Here is an 18,597-nt window from a genome sequence, read left to right as displayed (position 1 = left end):
CTAAGGGGGGCTTCAACATGGCCGGGGCGGGGCAGGGTCTCTCTCCACCGGAGCCCCCACCGTGACTCCTATGTCGGGACCCACAGAGCACCAACGACCATCTCCAGATGAATCCTCCTAGTCTCCAGCTATCTGACCTCAGGCCTTTGTCTTAGGTAGGGGGCCAAGAACCGGGAAACGGTTCAGCCGTCTTCTTGGAAAGTGTCCTCCTCCAGGGTAGGATATGGACCATCTCAAGGGACCTCGGTCAAGATGTTTCCATTTGCCCGACACACAGGCCAAGCTGCAGGTTTCTTAGGAGCTCCAGCCATGTGACCAGGGACCTCACAGATCCTGTGGGTCTCCACCTACTTACGTGCAGACATTTCAGGTCAGAGGAAGAGGCCCAGCTTAGGGACGGAGGGGTGATTTGAGCCCCATACCCTCAGGAGCACCCCTGACCTCCGTGAGGCCCGGGAACACAGGGAGAATGCGGGAAGGAGCCTGGGACCATCTGGTCTCTTCACAGATTACACGTTCACAGTGAGAGAAACTCCGGTCTCTAGGGCCCACATCTTCTGAGAAGGGCCACATCCAGAGCTCCAAAAACATCAGATACAATTCAAAGATGCTCTGCTGATTCTTACACCACCCCTTCCAGGCCCACCTTCACTCACACGCCTTCTGCTAAAGCCCTGGGACTCAGCACCAGCTGGGAGGGTCATCGCCAAAGCTGTGCAGAACTTGGGATTTCTGTTTTACCAGGATATTCAGGGGGCCTTGGAATTAAGCTCAGCGTTTTACAAACACACAAAATATTACCTATCGCTGGGAACAAGTTGTAATTGTGCTAAAATCAACATCAACATTTTATCTCATTAAGACTAGCCGCTTGGGAAGCAGAGACCATCCGATGTGTCGTTGAGTGCCGGGTCTCTCCACAAACACCGTGTCCCTCTCCGTGGCCAGCTCTCCATGACTCCCGCCTTGCCCTGGATTTCCACACACTTTCTCCCATCCCAAATCTGACCTTATTAGAGGCCCGTCATGCAGACAGTCCCAAACAAATGAAGGGGGAAAGACAGGGGGGCACCGTTCCATTTCTATAACTGGAATATACTTACTTCCTCTGCTGCCAGTTATCCAGTATATGACCAGTTCATGAGAGTGACACGGCAGGGGCCACTGGGAGAGAGGGAAATGCGATTTCTTGGTAAAGGTGAGGGCCAGCTGCCACCACCCAGAAGGGGCTCCACCACCTGCTGTGAAGACAGACGGCAAAGTTGGATCGGTTTTCCTGAGGACACTCGCCAAGGTGTGACCCACCAGAGCAGTGTCACAGCCACTCCAAGGACCCCCAGTTCCACCGTCCTCCCCGCAGACCGTGTTGGGACGACGTCCAACGGGAGGATGAAAAAAGAGCAAGCGGCTGCTACTCTAAGGACACGGTTTACTCCTGGCCAGTCTCCCCGGGGGAAGCGGTCGGGCTGGTCAGAAGGTCAAGGCTGACATTTTCTTTGACTGCTGGCTCCTCTTCGGTACCCACAGGAAAACATTCAATAATAACGTGTGCTCCTATGATGACGAAGAAGATGATCTGGTCCACGAGGGAAGCACCTTCGAGCGGAGGGAAACTCAGGGGCTTCTCAGGAGCTCTCCCAGCAGTCGGGGTGCACGTGAGGGGTCCCTCAAGGCTCTGTCGTCTGTCCTGATCACAGAGAAGGCCTGGGGGCAAGGGGCTCCTGCAGTGATAAAAGGGCCCTACAAGGCGGGAGGCCTGGGGCCAGTGTCCAGCGTCTGCTGTTAACTGTGACTTTGGCCACTCAACTCCAAGCTCAGGTAACTAAGACGTGGGAAGACAGGGGTTCTCCCCTGGGACTCTGACCCCGACTCCGACGTGTATAAACACTCTGGTCTCTTAGGGACTTCTCGGCTTCCCTTTAAATTCAGTTACCTAATTTGTAACTGGGATTGGAAGAACCCCTTGCCTGCCGGAGGCAGGGAGTCCCAGTTAATATCTTGGGACCTTGTGGCTTCAGACTCTAAGGGGCTAATCCTGTCCATACCCCTAACCAGCTGGGCTCTGTTTGGTTCAGTAAAATGTGTGGCTTTGCTCCCCATTGCCTTGGACAAGTTTCAACATTACTGAAAGCCAGAACGCTGCTTCCCCGGGTTTTTGTATCGGGAACTGAAATTTCCCTGCATCTCCTTCTATTCCCCTCCCACCCCCATTACACCGTGAACATGGCACTCTCCTGGGACCTGCGTTTCCAAGGTTTCTCCTCTACAAATGATGGTGAGGAAGGAAATAAAACACGCCTGGGTTTTAAGTTGCTGGTGTGTGTGATGTATTTAGATAACTACATGGGGCAAGGCGGTTAGTGTGGGAAGTAAAGTTTTAGACAGAGATTCCCAGCTCTGGCCGCCCGTTACAATCACCTGGGCAGTTTCAGCCTGATGTCCAGGCCATCCTGGGATTCTGAATCACTGGGCGTTGTCTCTTGTTTTGTTCTGTTTCTAATTACCCAAGGGCAGCCAGAGTTGAACACAGATCACCCGCCCATGACACAGACAGCCATTAACTCAGCTGGGAAGGAAGAAGATAGTTTAATGGCACTGCCACTTAAAAGTCATTTTAATGACTCAAAAAAAAAAAAAAAAAACCCTCCATGTTACTGCCAGGAGTATTTGAGAATATAATACTTTTTTTTTTTTCTTGAATCTTTTTTCATGAAAATTAGAGAAGTATAACAATCTAATCTCTGTTGCTCGATTTATTTTTGCAGAACAAAAACAAATCCAAAAGCTACCAAACAAGGTGATGTTTGTTTTTCCATGGTGCTATTTTAAATAAAGAGGCCTTACAGGCCTGCTGCAGCATTTTCATGCGTGGTGTTAATCTCCTAATTCCCTAGAGAAACAGACCAGCAGTCTTTCCCGGGCCAACACAGAGGGTGCCCAGGTGGCCTCACCCGGGAGGGGTCGAGGCGCCCATGCCCGTGTCCTTCCCATCTCCTCTCCTCTGCTCCCTTTCACCCTCCTCACGCCGCACTCCAGCCCTGATCTTGACGACGCCCCCCGCCCCACCGCCAACCACAGACGCCCTCCTGGTGCCCCGCGCGTCCACCCCCGCTCTGCGCGCTCTGGGGCGCGGCCCCAGCCCCGGCACGTCCTGGCCCGGGACTCACCGCGGGCCGCGCGTCTCCATAGCCGGCTGTCACAACACACCAGCAGTGCTTGGCGACACCTTGGTGCTCCCAGGCGCTGCTCCAGCATCCTTTGTTCTCATCTACCGTTCTATCAACAGCTGCCGGTTCATGTGGGAATTTACTGCTGGTTTGTCCTCGCTGTATAACTTTCTTGCTCTTTTTAGATTCCTTCCCCCAAGAAAGCTCCTTGAGCTTTTGGACCTTTGGTCTTGCCTCGAAATTAGTAAGCACCGGGGAACACCCCCAGGTGTTTGCATTTTCAAAAGCTGCATGCATTTGTGATACTGAGAATTATACTAAATATATAGTGTGATAATACCTCATCAGGCTAAATAAGTACGGGAATAGAAGTCACTTTCTGTTTATTATTCAATCAATCACATCATTCCATCCTTTCAGGTGCTTTCATGAATCCTGGCAGCAGGAGGGTGAGGAGTGTGGCTTGGGCAGATTTGGGAGCGGGGAAGCTCTGAGTGGACCCACATTCATGCAGAGGCGAAGGTTCTGGTGGCAGGAAACACATCTGAAGTTCCTCCCTTTTGCACTTAAATTTGTTTACTCCAGCTGGGAAGAGTGATCAGTTACCCTCAGATGGATGCTTCCCGTTACCCCACACAGACCTTGTCCCCGGGCCTCTACGGGGCAGAGCGCTGATCTAACAACTCAAAGAAAAATGGAGCCATTTGGAAGGGGATTTCTTTATCGATTATAAAGCTACAAGCCCCCTTCCCTCCATCCTTAAAGCCTGTGAGACTGGATGTGTAGCAGCAGTTAGGAGCAGACTGGCCAAGGCTGAGTCTTCACTCCCACGCTTACTGCTGTGTGACAGTGGGCAAGCCGAGCAGCCTTTCTGGGCCTCAGTCTTCACGTCTGCAAAACAGCGCCTACCTCACAAGGATGTCAAGATAATTAAATGAGTTCATGTACATACCGTGTGTGGTGTTAAAGAAAATATTATTCTGGCACTTGTGAAAACGGTAAGGAAGATGTTATTCGGGGCTATTGCATTAGGGTCAAGACTATCACGATAGGGAGAAAGACTGGGCTCAACTCCAAATACAGCAAAGGCAGCCGGGGATTCAGAGCCAAGGTTCAGTGATGCACTCCCAGCTCTCAGACCAGTGCCGGCACATGTTTGGATCTGGTGAGTGAATGCCCGTGGTCACCGCGTGAGACAATGCACATAGGTGCCCAGTGCAGAGCAGGCGCTCTGCGTCCCTGAGTTACAGTGGCCGGTGGCATCCACCCTGCCCTTCTGTGGGCAGACATCCTCACTTCCCCACCCCCACTGGGTGAGGACAAACCACAGCCGTCTTCTCCCCAAAATCTGCATCCTGCAGGGAGTGACACAGAGTCAGCCAAGGCGGGCTCCCCATTAGTGCCTGCGCCCCGGATCCCAGAGCCTGCTCTGGTCCCACCCTCTCCAAAGCCTGATTCCTCAGCTTTTCCTCCCATTCTTTCTATTTTTTTTTACATTGAAGTATAATTGACTTACAATCCTACAACATTGTATTCGTTGCAGGTGTACAACATAGTGATTTTATATTTTTATGCATTACAAAATGATCACCACGATAAGTCTAGTTACCATCTGTCGCCATACAAAGTTGCTCCAATATTACTGACTATATTCCCTATGCCGTACGGTGCATGCCCCCGCTCGTTTATTTTAAAGCTGGAAGTTTGTACCTGTCAGTCTCCATCACAGATGTCTCTCACCCCTCCCTCTTCCGTTCTTTTCAGATCCCATAACCTTCTCAGAACTCTCTTTTTGTTCATGTTGAAGCAAAGTTAGCTTCTATTTTTTGAAACCAAAGAACCCTAAAAGTAGATTTTGCTTTCTCCATATCCCTATTTAACTGCTCTTATGGATGGTGAAAACCAAAGTTAAAAAGTTGTTTGTTTTTATTTAATAACTGGACTGAGTGTGTAGTTCCTGCCCAAATAACCCTTGACTGGTCACTTCCAACAGCTGGAAAGCCACAGAGCAACCCCACATTTTGCAGACTGTGGCAGCCGCTCAGGGGCAAGCAGAGCTGCAGATTATGCCTAGTGGAATCCATGAACTAGGAATTCTAGTGTTAATTCTAGCAGGATCCAATACCAAAGAAATAAAGTCAAAATTCTCCTGTCCTTCCCAGGGCCCGGAGCCCTCACTCACATCACGACCCTGTTAGCAGAAAGGACATCACTTCGTCTGCCCATCTCTGGTTGGGACAGGGGCTCCCAGTGAACTGATTTTTGAGTTACCAGCTTTCTTGCTGCCGTGTTGAGAAATCGTCAGATCACCATCTCATTTGGCTACTTAATACTTTAGGTAAGGATGGATGTGAAAGATAATTGAAGAGTGAACGTGGCGAGTTTTCAAGTACTAACTGGAGTGCTAACGTCTATCAGTGATGGGTAGTCCCCCCCCCCCCCACCTAAAACTCTAACAGATGAGAGGGACGGTCGGAACTAGTGGGTAGAAAACTGGGTGAACAGAGCAACACCGTTTCATTCCTGATTCTCCGGAAGCGTTTGCTCAGTGGTCCTACCTGCCTGTAGATTTCTCCACGTGCTGAGAAAGGAGAATCCGAGTCCCCTTTTATGGGGGTTGTAGGAACGATTTCTGATTAGTGAATTGAGCCAGATGGATTGCTCATTTAATCAAAAGGCATTCACTCACTCATTCACTATTCACTCATTCAAGAGGCATTTTTACACACTGACAACGTTCAAGCAAGTGTCACAGGACCGGTATTGTGTGTCGCGATGAATCACAGCTTCTCAGCTCCTGCCCTCAGCGGGGATGTGTCTAAGAGGGGAGAAGAGAACGGTGCAAAAATAGCTCCAACTCAAGGCAGAATACGGCCCACGTCAGGGGAGAGCAGGGCAGAAAGGGAGGTAACTCTGCTGCGGGTGCGGGGACGGCTCCAGCTTGGAGGTGGCACTGAGATGTCAAGTGTGACAGTGACATCTGCTTTCATTAGAACGAGCGCAGCGGGAGAGCCGCTGGGGGTGACCCTGACCTGAAGGGGGCCCCAGGCGTTGAACTGCCCGCTCTAGGACAGCCCTGAGGGGCAGAGCCAGGCGCCTGCGCAGAGCAGCTCCCAGCCTCTGCCCCTACGTTAGCATCTGTCCTTTAAAATCTCCTCGGACCCTCACACTTAAGGTGGGAGTTAAATATGAGTACAGTATGAATAAATGCATTTATAGGAGTTGAGAAGGCCAGTCAGGGCCTTCAGATCTTAATTAAGGGGAAAAACCTGGTTCTTCCTGACTTCCAAAGCAACAGGAAGATTAGGGAAGGGTTAATCCAAACTCTTTCATCCTTAGAATTAAACCCCAATTTAAATTTGAACCACAGCAGTGTTCAAATTTGAACTGATATTTAATTCCAAGCACATAATGCATGAAATACTTTTGTTTAAATCTTATTTCTTTCCCTGCTTGAAGAAAATAAGAAAAGGGACGACAAGAGAGAATTAATCTTTTTGACCAAGATCACGCGATCACGGGGAGCCTTCCCTTCTTCTTTGCTCCCAACTGATCTTTTATTTTTTTGATTTTAATATTGCATAGCTATGCGGGGAAATCTAGTATTTCTGTTCACTGTAAATTATAAACTGTGTACTTGATCGTAAGCTTTTATAAGATACTAAGTTTTTTGAGAAAGGAAAAGCCAAATGAAGAGGGTTCTGCAGTCTAATTAGTTGATATACAAATAAAACCAACTTCTTGAGAAGTCGGGACTGTGGAGATGTTGGGAGAGGTTTTCCTGTTTACGATCGTTTCCATGGTGGCTTTAATCCACAAGCTCAGGTATGTACTCTGCCCTGGGCTCATTCTTTATTGTGGTTTTGTTATTTTAAGATATTATTATTTGACCAAGACACAGAGAGAATTCTGAATAAAGGCGATCATTTCCTCCCTTTGTGTTTATTGTGCACTGAAGCGTCCCTTATTTATTTGCAATGAGCTGGAAGAGGCTACTATGGAGGAGTACTTCGGGGCCTTCTGGATCCTTCCAGCCGGCAGAGGAGACAAGAGGAGGAAGAAAAATGAAAGATGCCTGACCTGGGCAGTGGCCCTCGATTTCTCCCAACCGGAAGTAAAGTCGACGTGGGGGAAGAATCTCAGTGAAGCAGAACGTCCCTGGAAAGCCCAGAGTTGGTGGGTGTGGTGATGGTGCAACTGCATTCCCCTCCATCTCCTCCGACAGGTGCGGATGAGGCCCCCAGGGAAGTACGGCCAGGGCAGCTGTTCAAACAGCCCGCTGTCCTGGCAGTTTGCATCCCAGTGGCTGAGACCTTGACAACCACCAGCACGTTTGCCTAGGGTTTTGGTGACTCATGGCTGGGTCCCGGGGCCCCTTTGAGTCACACCTGTAACCATCAAAGTCTTTTGATGGGCAAATGGGGGAGTCTTTTTTTCTAATATCAGATGAATATTTTTAATAAGCTTTTTTTAAAAAAGAAAAACACATACTTTCATCTGTCTTCAGTTTTTTTAATTTTGCAAAATGCGCAGTGTAGTATCCCCAGCAGCAGAGATAACAGCAAACCTGAGGTCGAGTGGAGAAAGCTGGAAGGAACCCAGTCTGGGTTCATTCTGGGGACACGGACTCCTAACTTTTTCTTTAAGAATCTGGTATCTTTGGTCACGATCAGCATGTGTAATTTTATAATTTTAAAAAATCTGATAAAGCAAGCTGTGACTGAATCATCCTCCCGTGCGATGCCTGCTGTTCAGTTGACGTGGGGGAATTGCTGTCTCCATCACGTATCTGGGATTGCAGGCGGTACGTGGGACAGCTTCTGGGTCCTTCCAGCGCCACCGGGAAATGAACATGAGCCAGGTCAGCATAACCCACTAGAGCACACCACTCACAGCTCAGCGGTGCCAGGAGTAAATCTGCGTGACCCGTTCAAGGTCCCCCAAAGACCCCTGGGTGTGCCCCGGTAGCACCAGCACACCACGATGGCACGTGCCCTGGGTGGGCATCCACGGTACTGAGCCCGGGGCTCCTGATCTCTTGAACGAGCAACGATACCGACCAGAGTCAGCAGTCACGTTCTGGAAACAGTGGGCTCTGCGGCCCCAGCTGAGCGAACAAGCCCTTCCTTCTCTGCGGTTCAGTGTGGGGTGTTCATGGTTCTTCAGAGTTAACGGACAGTCGGGGCTCTGAGGCACAGCCAGGCTCACTGTGCTGTTGTGTAGAAGGAAAGAGCCGCCCGGGACATACCAGTCACCCCGGCCAGTGGGCCAGCATCTGAGCACATGTGGTGTTCGTGCTCCAAGGCGGGCACCCCGCCAGCAGGCGTGCACGGAGCTTCTGTTCACGCCCCTCCCGTGAATGGGGCCCCCAAACATGTCTTACGCTCAAATATATGTTTGAACAATGATGTCATGGTACTGATTTGGGTGTGTTTCCTTAAAAACGGACTCTGAGGGTGCTTCCCGTAGAGAGGAATCAGAACCGTCTTAAGCTTTGGCGGGTTTGCTCGGACCCGGAGGATGAGAACGAGGGAGGTTTTGGAGGGGGCCTGGCCTGTGCACTGCCCAGGAGGGTGGGCCACGGGGACCCCTGGGCGCATTACAAAGCCCGCCCCCGGTGGGCCCACCCCCTCTCTGCTCACCGGCTTTCTCCTGCCCCTGCTGCAGGTCTGGCAGACACGACAGCGACAGTGGACCCCGCTGCCCGTATCCTGCATCCCATCTCTCCCGGCCCTCCCGCTCCGCCCACCCTCCACCTCCTCAGATGCATCCTGTTCCCACCCCCCACCCCCGCCCCGGAAGAAAAAATCCCACAGCTTGTCCTGGAGCAAACGGGCCACCTCCTGTTGGCCTTGCACGCACAGCTGTATGTAGACTTATCTGCGTTTTAGGGCAGAACTAGAATCTTCACGCCACTGACAGCAAGCGCGTGCACGCTTAGCTCCGTGACGGGGCGGGGCGGAGCAGCCGTACACCAGGCCGACTCTGGCCATTTCCCAGCTCATTTACTTTCCTAACGGGGATCTACTGGTGATTCTTGAACAAAGGTCCGTGCAGCTAGAAGACCACAAATGGCGAAGCATCACTCACTCATGTAATCACAACTCCGTTTTTGTCCGGACGTCTGTTCGTCTTTCCTCTCTACCCATGAGGGGTCCCTTCTCTTTGTGCTGCATATTTAACATTTTGAGGGCATTTTTTCTAAAATTTGGTCAAATATTCTGTTGTTAGTGGAAGAGCGGGTGTAATTTCTGCCAGGAGCTGCTAGGCTCTGAGAACAGACAGGCGTCCTTGAAAAGGTGCCCCTGACTTTCAGACATGCCTTCTGTGGAGACGGAAAGTGAGGAACGCGGTTGAAACAATCTCCTAACGTGGCTTCCACCGTGGGGCGGTGGGCGTCTGCCGGTCAGTCTGCCCGGAACAGCTGTGCTTTATAACAAGGATGAAATCATCTGATTGTCTGTCGTTGGCCCTCGCATCACCCGTGGCGTTTCTCTGCAGGCCCCGGGACAGCACAGCAGTGGGTGCTGGCTGTGCTTGGTCATGAGTGAGCCCTTTGTTGGAAGGCCTGTCCCCACCACTAAGAGATTGTTCCAGAACTCTCTGGCTGGGCCTTCTCTGCTGGTGTGGTGCTGCAGTCAGCGGGGTCATGTTCAGGGGTCTGTGCCCAGTAAAGGCGAGCACCACATCACCACGTGCCAGGCCCGGTCCCCCGGCCGGAGCTCCCATCGCCCTGGTCCAGAGGGGGAAGCCGGGAAGGCAGTGACCGAAGAGGTCACTGAGAACGTGGGGACCAGGGATGGGCCAGGCACTGGGCTCGGTGCTGCCAGCCCACCGGCATCACCGTGTGACACCTGGACACAGAGACCCTCAGGGTCACTGAGTCTCCCTCAGGGTCTGCTTTCTCTTTCACCCAGAAAGTTGGTTTCTTCTAAGAGCGCCTTTTCAGCAAGTCCCTGGGAGAAGGTTTTCATGTTTTTGGCCTGGAGACCATGTCACCCCATCCCAATCCCTCCGCTGTGTGACACACCCGTGGGTCTCAGGTGACTGTCTGTTAACACCTCACAAGCATCATAACTTGGAGGGTGTGGCCCCCGGACTCGTGAAACTACAGAGTGAAACTAACTCGTGAAACTACAGAGTCCAGGTCAGGAGGCGTCCCGGGCAGACTTCCCTGGATGCTTCCCTGTGGGCATGGGACACAGCAGCCGGGGGGAGGGGTGGGCACACCCCCCTCTGCCGCCCCAGCACCCGTGGGGCACTGGCCACAGTTTGGTTGTCGCCACTCATACCTGAGTGCTTGGGACACATCACAGGTGCCCCTTTTGTCTAGAAAATTGGCCAAAGAGTTTCATCCAAATTGGTGATAAATGTAAGAGCGCTAAAATGAAGGCTAGTGTTGTTATTGATGCAATAAAAAGGCAAAACAGGGCTGCGGGCAGGCAGATCCACAGCACCAGGGACCAGGGCAGAGACTAAACCCAGTGGCTCGACAGAGCACAGCCTGCTGTGGGGGAAGAGTGAGCCCGGGCAGCCCCAGGGAAGAGAGGGGGAATGCCCAGGGCACAGGAGAGGCCCCACACTGTGAATGACGTGGCCCGCAAACCAGGCTCTCCCTGCAGACGGGAAGTTATTTTTTCCAGCGTATTTGTGACTGTATGTTGGAGGCTTTCTGTTTAATCTTTTGCTTAAGGAAACAAGCAAAATCCTCCTTGCACCCAAATGAATCACAATGCAAAATAAACATTTATGCCTCAGACATGCAAATATCAGCTGTTTTTACTGTTTGGCAAACTAGATATTGACCTTGGAAAGGAACGTTTTCTAAAATAAACACCTAACACTAATAAACACTAAGAGAACACCTTGGCTAGCGCCTGCTCTGACCAGCACTGTTGGAGGTGGGTGGGAAGGCAGGACTCCTTCTGTCTCCCGGTTTGACTGCCCTTTTAAAATCTGTGGGATTGCAGTTAAATCCCTCCTCTTATTTCTGATCTTGGCAATTTGTGCTTTTTTTTTTTTTTTTTCCTCTTGATCAGTCACACTAGACGCTGCTTTTTTTTTTTTTTTTTTTGTGGTCACGCTGCACGGCATGCAGGATCTTAGTTCCCGGACCAGGGTTCGAACCCGCGCCCCCTGTTGTGGAAGCTCGGAGTCTAAACCACTGGACTGCCAGGGAAGTCTCTCATTTTAACTAATCTTTAAAAAGAACCAACTTAGGGCTTTGTAAGTTTTCTCTATTGTCAGTGTCCTACTTTGTTGATTTCTGGTGTGATCTTTGTCTATAAAAGGTTTTAAATCCATGCTCCATGGAAAATTCAGGATTCCCAAAACCCACCGAGGGAGGTTCCCGGAAGGGGCACCATGTGAGGGTCCTCCCCACGCTCGCCCACGTGCCCTCCACACTCACTAGACCCTCTGTGTGAAGGTTAAGAAGTTGAATCCGGAGACCTGGCTATGAGGTCAGCTCTACCACTGGGTGGTGGTACAGGTGCTGGTGTGAGCTGCTTTCCCCTCTAGGACTCATTTTCTACATCTGCAGATAGAGAGAAGGCTGCTGTGTCCTTGCAGCCGGCGCTGCATCCCGAGCCTCCTACTTGCGGAGGCTCCACGTGGGGCACGTGGGAAGGTCCCTCCGGGAATCCCGCAGAGGCCGCAAGGCCTGGCTCTGTCTACTCCTGTGCGTCTCCACCAGGTAGAGCGCACTGCGGCCATTTCAGGCAGAGGGAATCTAACACTGCACGTGGGTTTCATAACGCAGAAGGGCTGCGGCAGTGGTGGCGCCACGCAGTCGGCCTGAGTCGCCCACTGTGGTCCCTGCAGGCCACGCGGCTGCCGGGTCCCCTTCTGCTGGAGCAAGAGCCCACGAGAGCTGCCGTCTGAGGCTGCTGGGCCCCGGGCTGCCCCGAAGCTGGTCCTGCTGTCTGAGCCGGCCCCACCTGAGGTCTGCTGAATTAGAACGTCTAGATGGGGTCTGGATGGTCTGTGTCTTCAAATGCTTCTCCAGGGTTTCAGATGTAGGCCTCCACCCCCCGCAGAGATGACAGGCAGTAGGAACTGATGATACACATGGTGGAAACGAGTGGTTCTCAAAGCGGCCTCCAGGGGCTTCTGAGGGTCCCCAGATTCTTCTAGGGTCTTGGCTTGTATTTCTAATACAAGAAGTATTGATAGAAATATAATCTACATAGATTTAAGCTCTTTGGCCTCCTTCAATAACTTTTAAGCATAATATGCTTAAAAGTTTTGGTCTTGAGACCTAAAAGTTTGGGAACTGATTTGCAGACAATTTTCTGGTGTTTTAGGCTAGTTGTTGCTAAATAGTTAAGCAGATCTAAAACTACTTCCTAAAGATTCTCTATTATTTTTTTTGCAGGTTTCCATATAATCCACCTCCATCAGGTGGGATGGCCCAACATGAGAGAGGATGCAACTGAATTATCCCATTGGCTTTCATTAAGAACTAAGAGTAATATGAAGAACATTTATGCATCTTCTGGAAACTGCATTTAAGGATTCGGTCTACCATATTGTATGTAATACAAATATATACATAACACAGAAATAGTTTTCTCTAAGAAAAGGTTTGTCTCTTGTAATGTGTTAGTGTGTCTTGTTATTAGATATAGAAATTAACAGCTCACTACTTTAAATTTTGTCTTTGCTACCAGGAAGCTCAGAGCTAAATTTTGTGTTCAGCTTGAAATAAGTCTGAAATAAGGAGGTGAACCACAAGACAGGTTTTTATTTTAAACTCCTCAGGGAAATAAATCTTTAGCCCTCGCCACACATGTGCATTAAATGGTTAGAGAGAAAAATCTCAGAATACTGTAGCCAGGGAGGGTTTTGACTTTGCACACATAAGTGCCAGAGAATCATGTTTTTGGCGAGTAAAGATTCTTTGAAGTAGTAATTACAGCTGACCTTGAGCTGGGGACGTACCGTGTGGTCCCAAATGCTTCACACACACCTCAGCATAATCCTTCCCAGGATCCACTGTGTCCTCTTATCCCTGTAACACTTAAGAGATGGAGACGCAGAAATTTAATGAGAGATGGCTGACAAAGAACAGCAGGCTCGAAGGCTCCTTGGGCCACCTTTAACCTCCAAATGAACATTCTCCTGGACCACACTGGGGAGGTGCTCAGTCTCTAAGCTGAGCACAGGGCCACCATGCCAGGCCACGGGAACGGCAGCCCTCTTCCCCGGTCAGCATCTGGACAAAGGCAATGCTGGTCTGAACCAGGCCACTCTGGGCACCTCACTGGTGACAAGGCGTTTGTGTGCAGGTCTATAACACGCAAGTGTTTTTACTGCTCATTTCACAGTTGGCGGAAATTTCCATGCTAACATCAAAGGTACAAAATTACAATTTCAGAGTCAGTTTAATATAACCAGATCCCACAGATCACCACCTTCCTTCCACAGAATTGTATCATTTCTCGTGAAACCACAAAACTGAATTTTCTGATTTCCGGCATCTGCTATTTCCGGAAAAGACGCATCTGCTTTCCAGCAAGACGCTCTGCAACATATTCTTAGGAGTATATTTGAATATAGCTTTCATGGGGGGGTTGGTGACACGACAGGAGGTTAAGTACTGTTGCCAACCTTATTACAATACTCTTTGACTAGCATTAGAATTATTAAAATCCTGGTCACTGCTGGCAGCAATTAAGGCCAACGACCCTTTGCCAACCCCTGGAAATTCCAGAGCCCCAGGTGGGGCAGCACCACGGAGACACCATCTCAGATGAACTTTATTTATTTATTTATTTGGCCTCGCTGCGCAGCTTGTGGGATCTTAGTTCCCTGACCAGGGATCGAACCTTCGCCCTCGGCAGTGAAAGTGCAGAGTCCTAACCACTGGACCGCCAGGGAATTCCCTCAGAAGACCTCTAAATACCTTGGAGATCTCTTCCTGACCACTGTTTAATATCCTCCTAAAAAGAAATACAGTCATCAAATTTCTCCTTTATTTAAGCATTAAGAAGCTGCAGCGCAGTGACTTAGAAAACATCCTCAAAACATCAATTACAACATGAACAGACATCACGTGTCATGTGTAGAACCTTTCTCGCTTTTTACTGAGGGTTGTCAACCAGCGTAATATAAATGTTCCACACATCTGCTTTTAAAGTGAAGAACAAGGCACACAACTCTACCCGACGTCACAAGGGAGAAAAATGTGCGTGGTGTCTTACTGCGGCCAGTTAAGAGCGAGATGGGGCTAGGAGCCCAGAGAAGGGGGGAGGGTGAGGAGAGGGAAACAAAGGATAACACAGGGGCACAGAGACCACGCATGACCAGCAGCAGGACCCAGACACACACGGGCAGATGCAGAAAGACGCTCTGCAAACATCGATTCCTTTAGGAAAGTCTTTAAAATGTTATTGTCACGATGGGCAGGACCCTGGGCCTCTTAATCACCGGTATTTGCACTAAGTGCAAATGAGACCAAGTTACGACTCTGCCCACCTTGAACTCACAGTTCACTCTCAACCTGCTGGTTGACGTCCAGAACGAGCTTTCGTTTCTCCCCCAGGACCCAGCTCTGCAGACGCCACCGGGGGTGCCCAGAGCATTCACGAGACACGTGTCTTAATTTCACCTCCGAACGATTGCTGACTTTGCCTCTCTGGTAGTAATACACTCACTTAAAATAAAAGACAGTCTAGCTCTGTGCATTCAAACAGGAGGCAAGCTATTCAGTGGATGGGGTATTTGGTTTTGCATCTCATCTGGCGGGTGATCTAGCTCCCACAAAATTAGATGCTCCGTGTCTACCTAGATTTGTGCCTGGCACGAGAGAGCGAGATTAGAGCAGAGATCTCCACAAGAAAAATACAAACTGGTTTTTAAAAATGTAAAGCTTCAATGTAAATATAATCGACTTGACACATTAAAGTCTGAGATAAACATTAAGCTAGTTATTAACTCTTACAAAATAAGTCCAAAATTGAGGTAATACATTACACTCTTCTCTAACCAGATTTATCTGATTATAACATTTTCCCCCCTTCTCAACCTTCAAGGAAATAGATGCATGGAAAAAAAAAATCTAGAAATCAGCCTGGAGTTAGTGGGGAAGAGTGACTCCTGAAAGGCAGAGGAGTCTTACCCTTTGTTCAAATAATAGAAATTCCCTTTTCTCAAATCACTACATACAACTGTACAAAGCCACCATGTCACTGATTTTGCCACAGCGATTAAAAATACTGAAAACACACATATCTGCTCTGCAGTCCCCACTTTCTCCCTAAACAAGTGGCTCTCTGGCCCGGCACATCTTGTCCTGCGTCTGGGTCCAGCTCTCTGCACTTTGCCCCCTCCCTCTGGCTACCCTTCCTTTCCGTAGCACAAAAGACATTTGTGAGCAGCCCTTCAAGTACAGAGGATGCATTTTCCAGAAGCCAAGCCTCGCTCCGGCTCACACCTTACCCCAGACGCTGAAAACAATTCCCGCAGCTGTGCTTCAGAAAGTCGTGTGTGTGCGCGCGCGCGTGAGGTTTGTGAGTGGAGAGAGCATTGCGGGCAAGAGCATCCATGTGAACCAGTGTGAGGATGTGTGAGCATGTGTGCACGTAGGAGCATGAGTGTGAGGTGTGTAAGTGTGCGTGAGAGCACGAGTATGTGAGTGTGAGAGCTGAGTGCGTGTGTGTGAGGGTAAGCATGTGTGAGTGTGTGTGTACGTGGGCTTGAAAGCCCCCACGAGTCAGTGTTGTGACCGCAGGGCACTGTGCCCGTCACAGCGCCCACTCTCCAGGCGGACCTTCCTGGTGGTCACTACCCTCCCCCTTCCCGTTGGGAAGTTCGGTTCACTTGAGCCCCCAGACCTTCCAGTCTCCGGGACATGTTTCTACTCAGGAGAAACAAAATCCTAAGTGCAGCACCGTGTCCAGCTCTGCACCAGACGGCCACCCTCCTGGTTCGCCCCGCACCCACACGTGGCTGTCACCCACTGCACCTGGCGTCGCGCACCCGCAGAGCGACACCCACAGACAGGGGCCCGCGCCCCGCGGAGGGTCTCCGGGACCTACGCGAACCTTAGGAGTGGGAGCTGAGAGGCACCTTCACCCCCGCTCACCCCCCGCCCCCGCCACGAGCCCCGAGGACACCTGTGGGCGTGGAAGAGGCCCGCAGGTGCAGACAGCAGACCCGCAGGCCCCGGCGTGCGGCAGGGAGAGGTCGGCGGCCGTCCGCCCCCCGCGGGAGGTGGGCCGCGGGGTCGGCGAGGCGGGCCGTGTCCCGCGTGGGCCCCTCGGCTCCCGGGAGGGGCGCGGGGGCGTCAGCGAGGCCGAGTGTCCCCGGGGGCGCGGTCACAGCGAGCTCAGGTGCGGCAGCGCGTCCAGGGGCCCCGCCCGGTCGCGCGCGGCGGCCGCCGACTCCACGCCGCGCAGCCACTCGGTGCACTTGCGCACCAGGCCCTCGTCGGCGGCCGCGGCCTCCTCCTCGTACTCCACGTCGTCGTACTTGTGCCGCTCGTTGAGCAGCGACACCTTGAGCAGCGGCCGCAGGTCCGCGGGCCGCGGGCCGGGGTCGGGGCCCTGCAGGCCCCCGGGCAGCAGCGGGGCGCCGGGCAGGGGCGGGCGGCGGCCGAGGCCTGCGGCCCGGGCCCGGGGGCAGGGGGCGAGCGAGCGCCCGGCGTCGGCCGAGGGCGCGGGCGCCGCCCGACGGGGCCGCGCCAGCAGCTGCTTCTCCAGGTGGCGCCGCTGGATGACCAGCACGGCCTCGGGCGTGAGGCTCAGGGAGAAGCGCAGGGCGGCGTCGGGCCCGGCCCCGGAGGTGGCGGCCCCCGCGGGGCCGTCGCCGGAGCCGGCCGGCCGGGGGGCGCACGGGGCCGGGGCGCGCGGGCGGCCGGGCGCGGTCGGGGGCGGGGCGCGCGGGGAGGCCGGGCCGGGGGCGCGGCGGGCCGGCGGCCTCTTCAGGGTGGCGGAGGGCCAGGAGCTGGACAGCAGCACCGGGGGTCGCTCGGGGGGCCGCCTCTTCTTCTCCGCGGCCGCGGCGGGCGGCAAGGGCCCCGGCGGGGCGCAGGCGGGCACGGCCGCCTTGCGGGGGGCGCCCGGCTTCCGGGGCGGCGGGCGCGCGGCGGGGACCCCCGGGGCCGGGGTGGGCGGCGGCGGCGGCAGGGGCGGGAACGGCATGGTGCTGCCAGGCCGGCGGGTCGTCAGCGCCCTGGAAGGAGAGGGGCGGCTTTAGTCTCGGTGCGCGGGGCCCGGCGCCCTCCCGGTGGGTGGCCGGGGTCGGGCCCTCGTCCTCGCTCCGCACCCACCTCGGTCCGGCGGCAGCATCTCCGGCTTCCTCACGTCCCGGCGCCCACACCCAGGGCTTCACGCCAAGGCACCCCTCCCTCCTTCCGTCCCTCCTTCCTTCCTCCCTCCCTTCCGGGGCCGGGGGCTCTGCCCCGACTCGGGTCTCCTCGCCCGGCACGGCGGGCACAGCACCGGCCGCCCGGGCCACGCCGAACCAGACGCGCCGGCGGGAGGAGGAGCCGAGCGCGGTGGCCGAGGACGCGGCGGGGCGAGGAGCCGCTGCGCCCGGCTGGTGTCACGAGCGACTGGACCGGGCGAGGCTCCCCAGCTGGCCTTCCACCGCCAGCTTAATCCACCAGAGGCGGGGAGAACCGGGCGTGTCCTAAGCCCTAGGCGGAGTCCTTGCACGTTGGAGAGAAAATCCTGAGCAGCCTCTCGGTGCCTTTAAGATGGTGGGCAAGGCGGCGGCGGCGGCGGGTGGTACCTCTGGCCGGGCCGGCCTCGCAGTCCGGTATCGGAGGAGAAAGCTGGCTGGAGCTCAGAGGTGGGGAAAAGACATTTCAGGGAATCTTCCTGCTTTTGTTTTTATATGATGTTGATGCCACTGCTGAAAGACATTTTAAAATTAAAAACCTAGTTTTCCTTGAATAGGCAAAATAGGCCAGTTTCAGTTAAATCATGATATAGGAAATACCTGACATTAAGTTCTTTTCAGGAGTGATTCCTGTGAGCAAAGTAGAGTATTTATTGCTGCAACAGTGGTTCAGAATGAATGAAACAGCTTCACTGTCAACTTGGATTCTAGTGGTAGAGACATGAAAACACTCCTACGATATTCAAACGTTTGTTGAATACATGAATAATTCAGTGAATAATTACAGAGCAATACGTCATAAAGTCAAAGTTTCATACAAGCAGTCCCTGCATTACTTATGGAGAACTGTCGGTTGTTTAGATCTGCAAAAAACATTTTCCATAGGATATGCTTTTCTGGGCTAACCCAGAACGTAAGTAGGTTGTGTGGGGTATGGCCCCCGCTGAGCTAAGAGCATTCAAATGTGGGTAAACTCGTATGTGACCAACGGCCCCAGCGGCCCCGCCCAGCTCTCCGCACGCTCCTGTTGTGGCACCCGCACCTCCCTGCGGTCGGTGTCCATGAGGGCACTGGTCACTTTCCC

At 52.8% G+C, this 18,597-nt stretch overlaps 1 protein-coding gene across 1 annotated transcript; it reads right to left on the bottom strand.

Annotated features, from left to right (window-relative positions):
• Nucleotides 1–16,486: 16,486 nt before the first annotated feature.
• PRR18 (proline rich 18) lies at nucleotides 16,487–17,512 on the bottom strand. Its single transcript, XM_061207551.1, has 2 exons — nucleotides 17,440–17,512; nucleotides 16,487–17,342 (listed from the first exon to the last, which is right to left on the bottom strand). The coding sequence occupies exon 2, from the start codon at nucleotides 17,309–17,311 to the stop codon at nucleotides 16,487–16,489; it is 825 nt and encodes a 274-aa protein (XP_061063534.1). The 5' UTR covers nucleotides 17,312–17,342; nucleotides 17,440–17,512.
• Between the last annotated feature and the right edge of the window lie 1,085 nt (nucleotides 17,513–18,597).

Source organism: Eubalaena glacialis, chromosome 12, assembly GCF_028564815.1.
Source record: "Eubalaena glacialis isolate mEubGla1 chromosome 12, mEubGla1.1.hap2.+ XY, whole genome shotgun sequence".
NCBI classification, from domain to species: Eukaryota; Metazoa; Chordata; class Mammalia; order Artiodactyla; family Balaenidae; genus Eubalaena; species Eubalaena glacialis.
This window is presented reverse-complemented; position numbering and strand designations above follow the sequence as displayed.

Coding starts and splice junctions, on each gene's coding strand:
- PRR18 (XM_061207551.1), bottom strand. CDS start 17,311: ATGCCGTTCCCGCCCCTGCCGCCGCCGCCGCCCACCCCGGCCCCGGGG.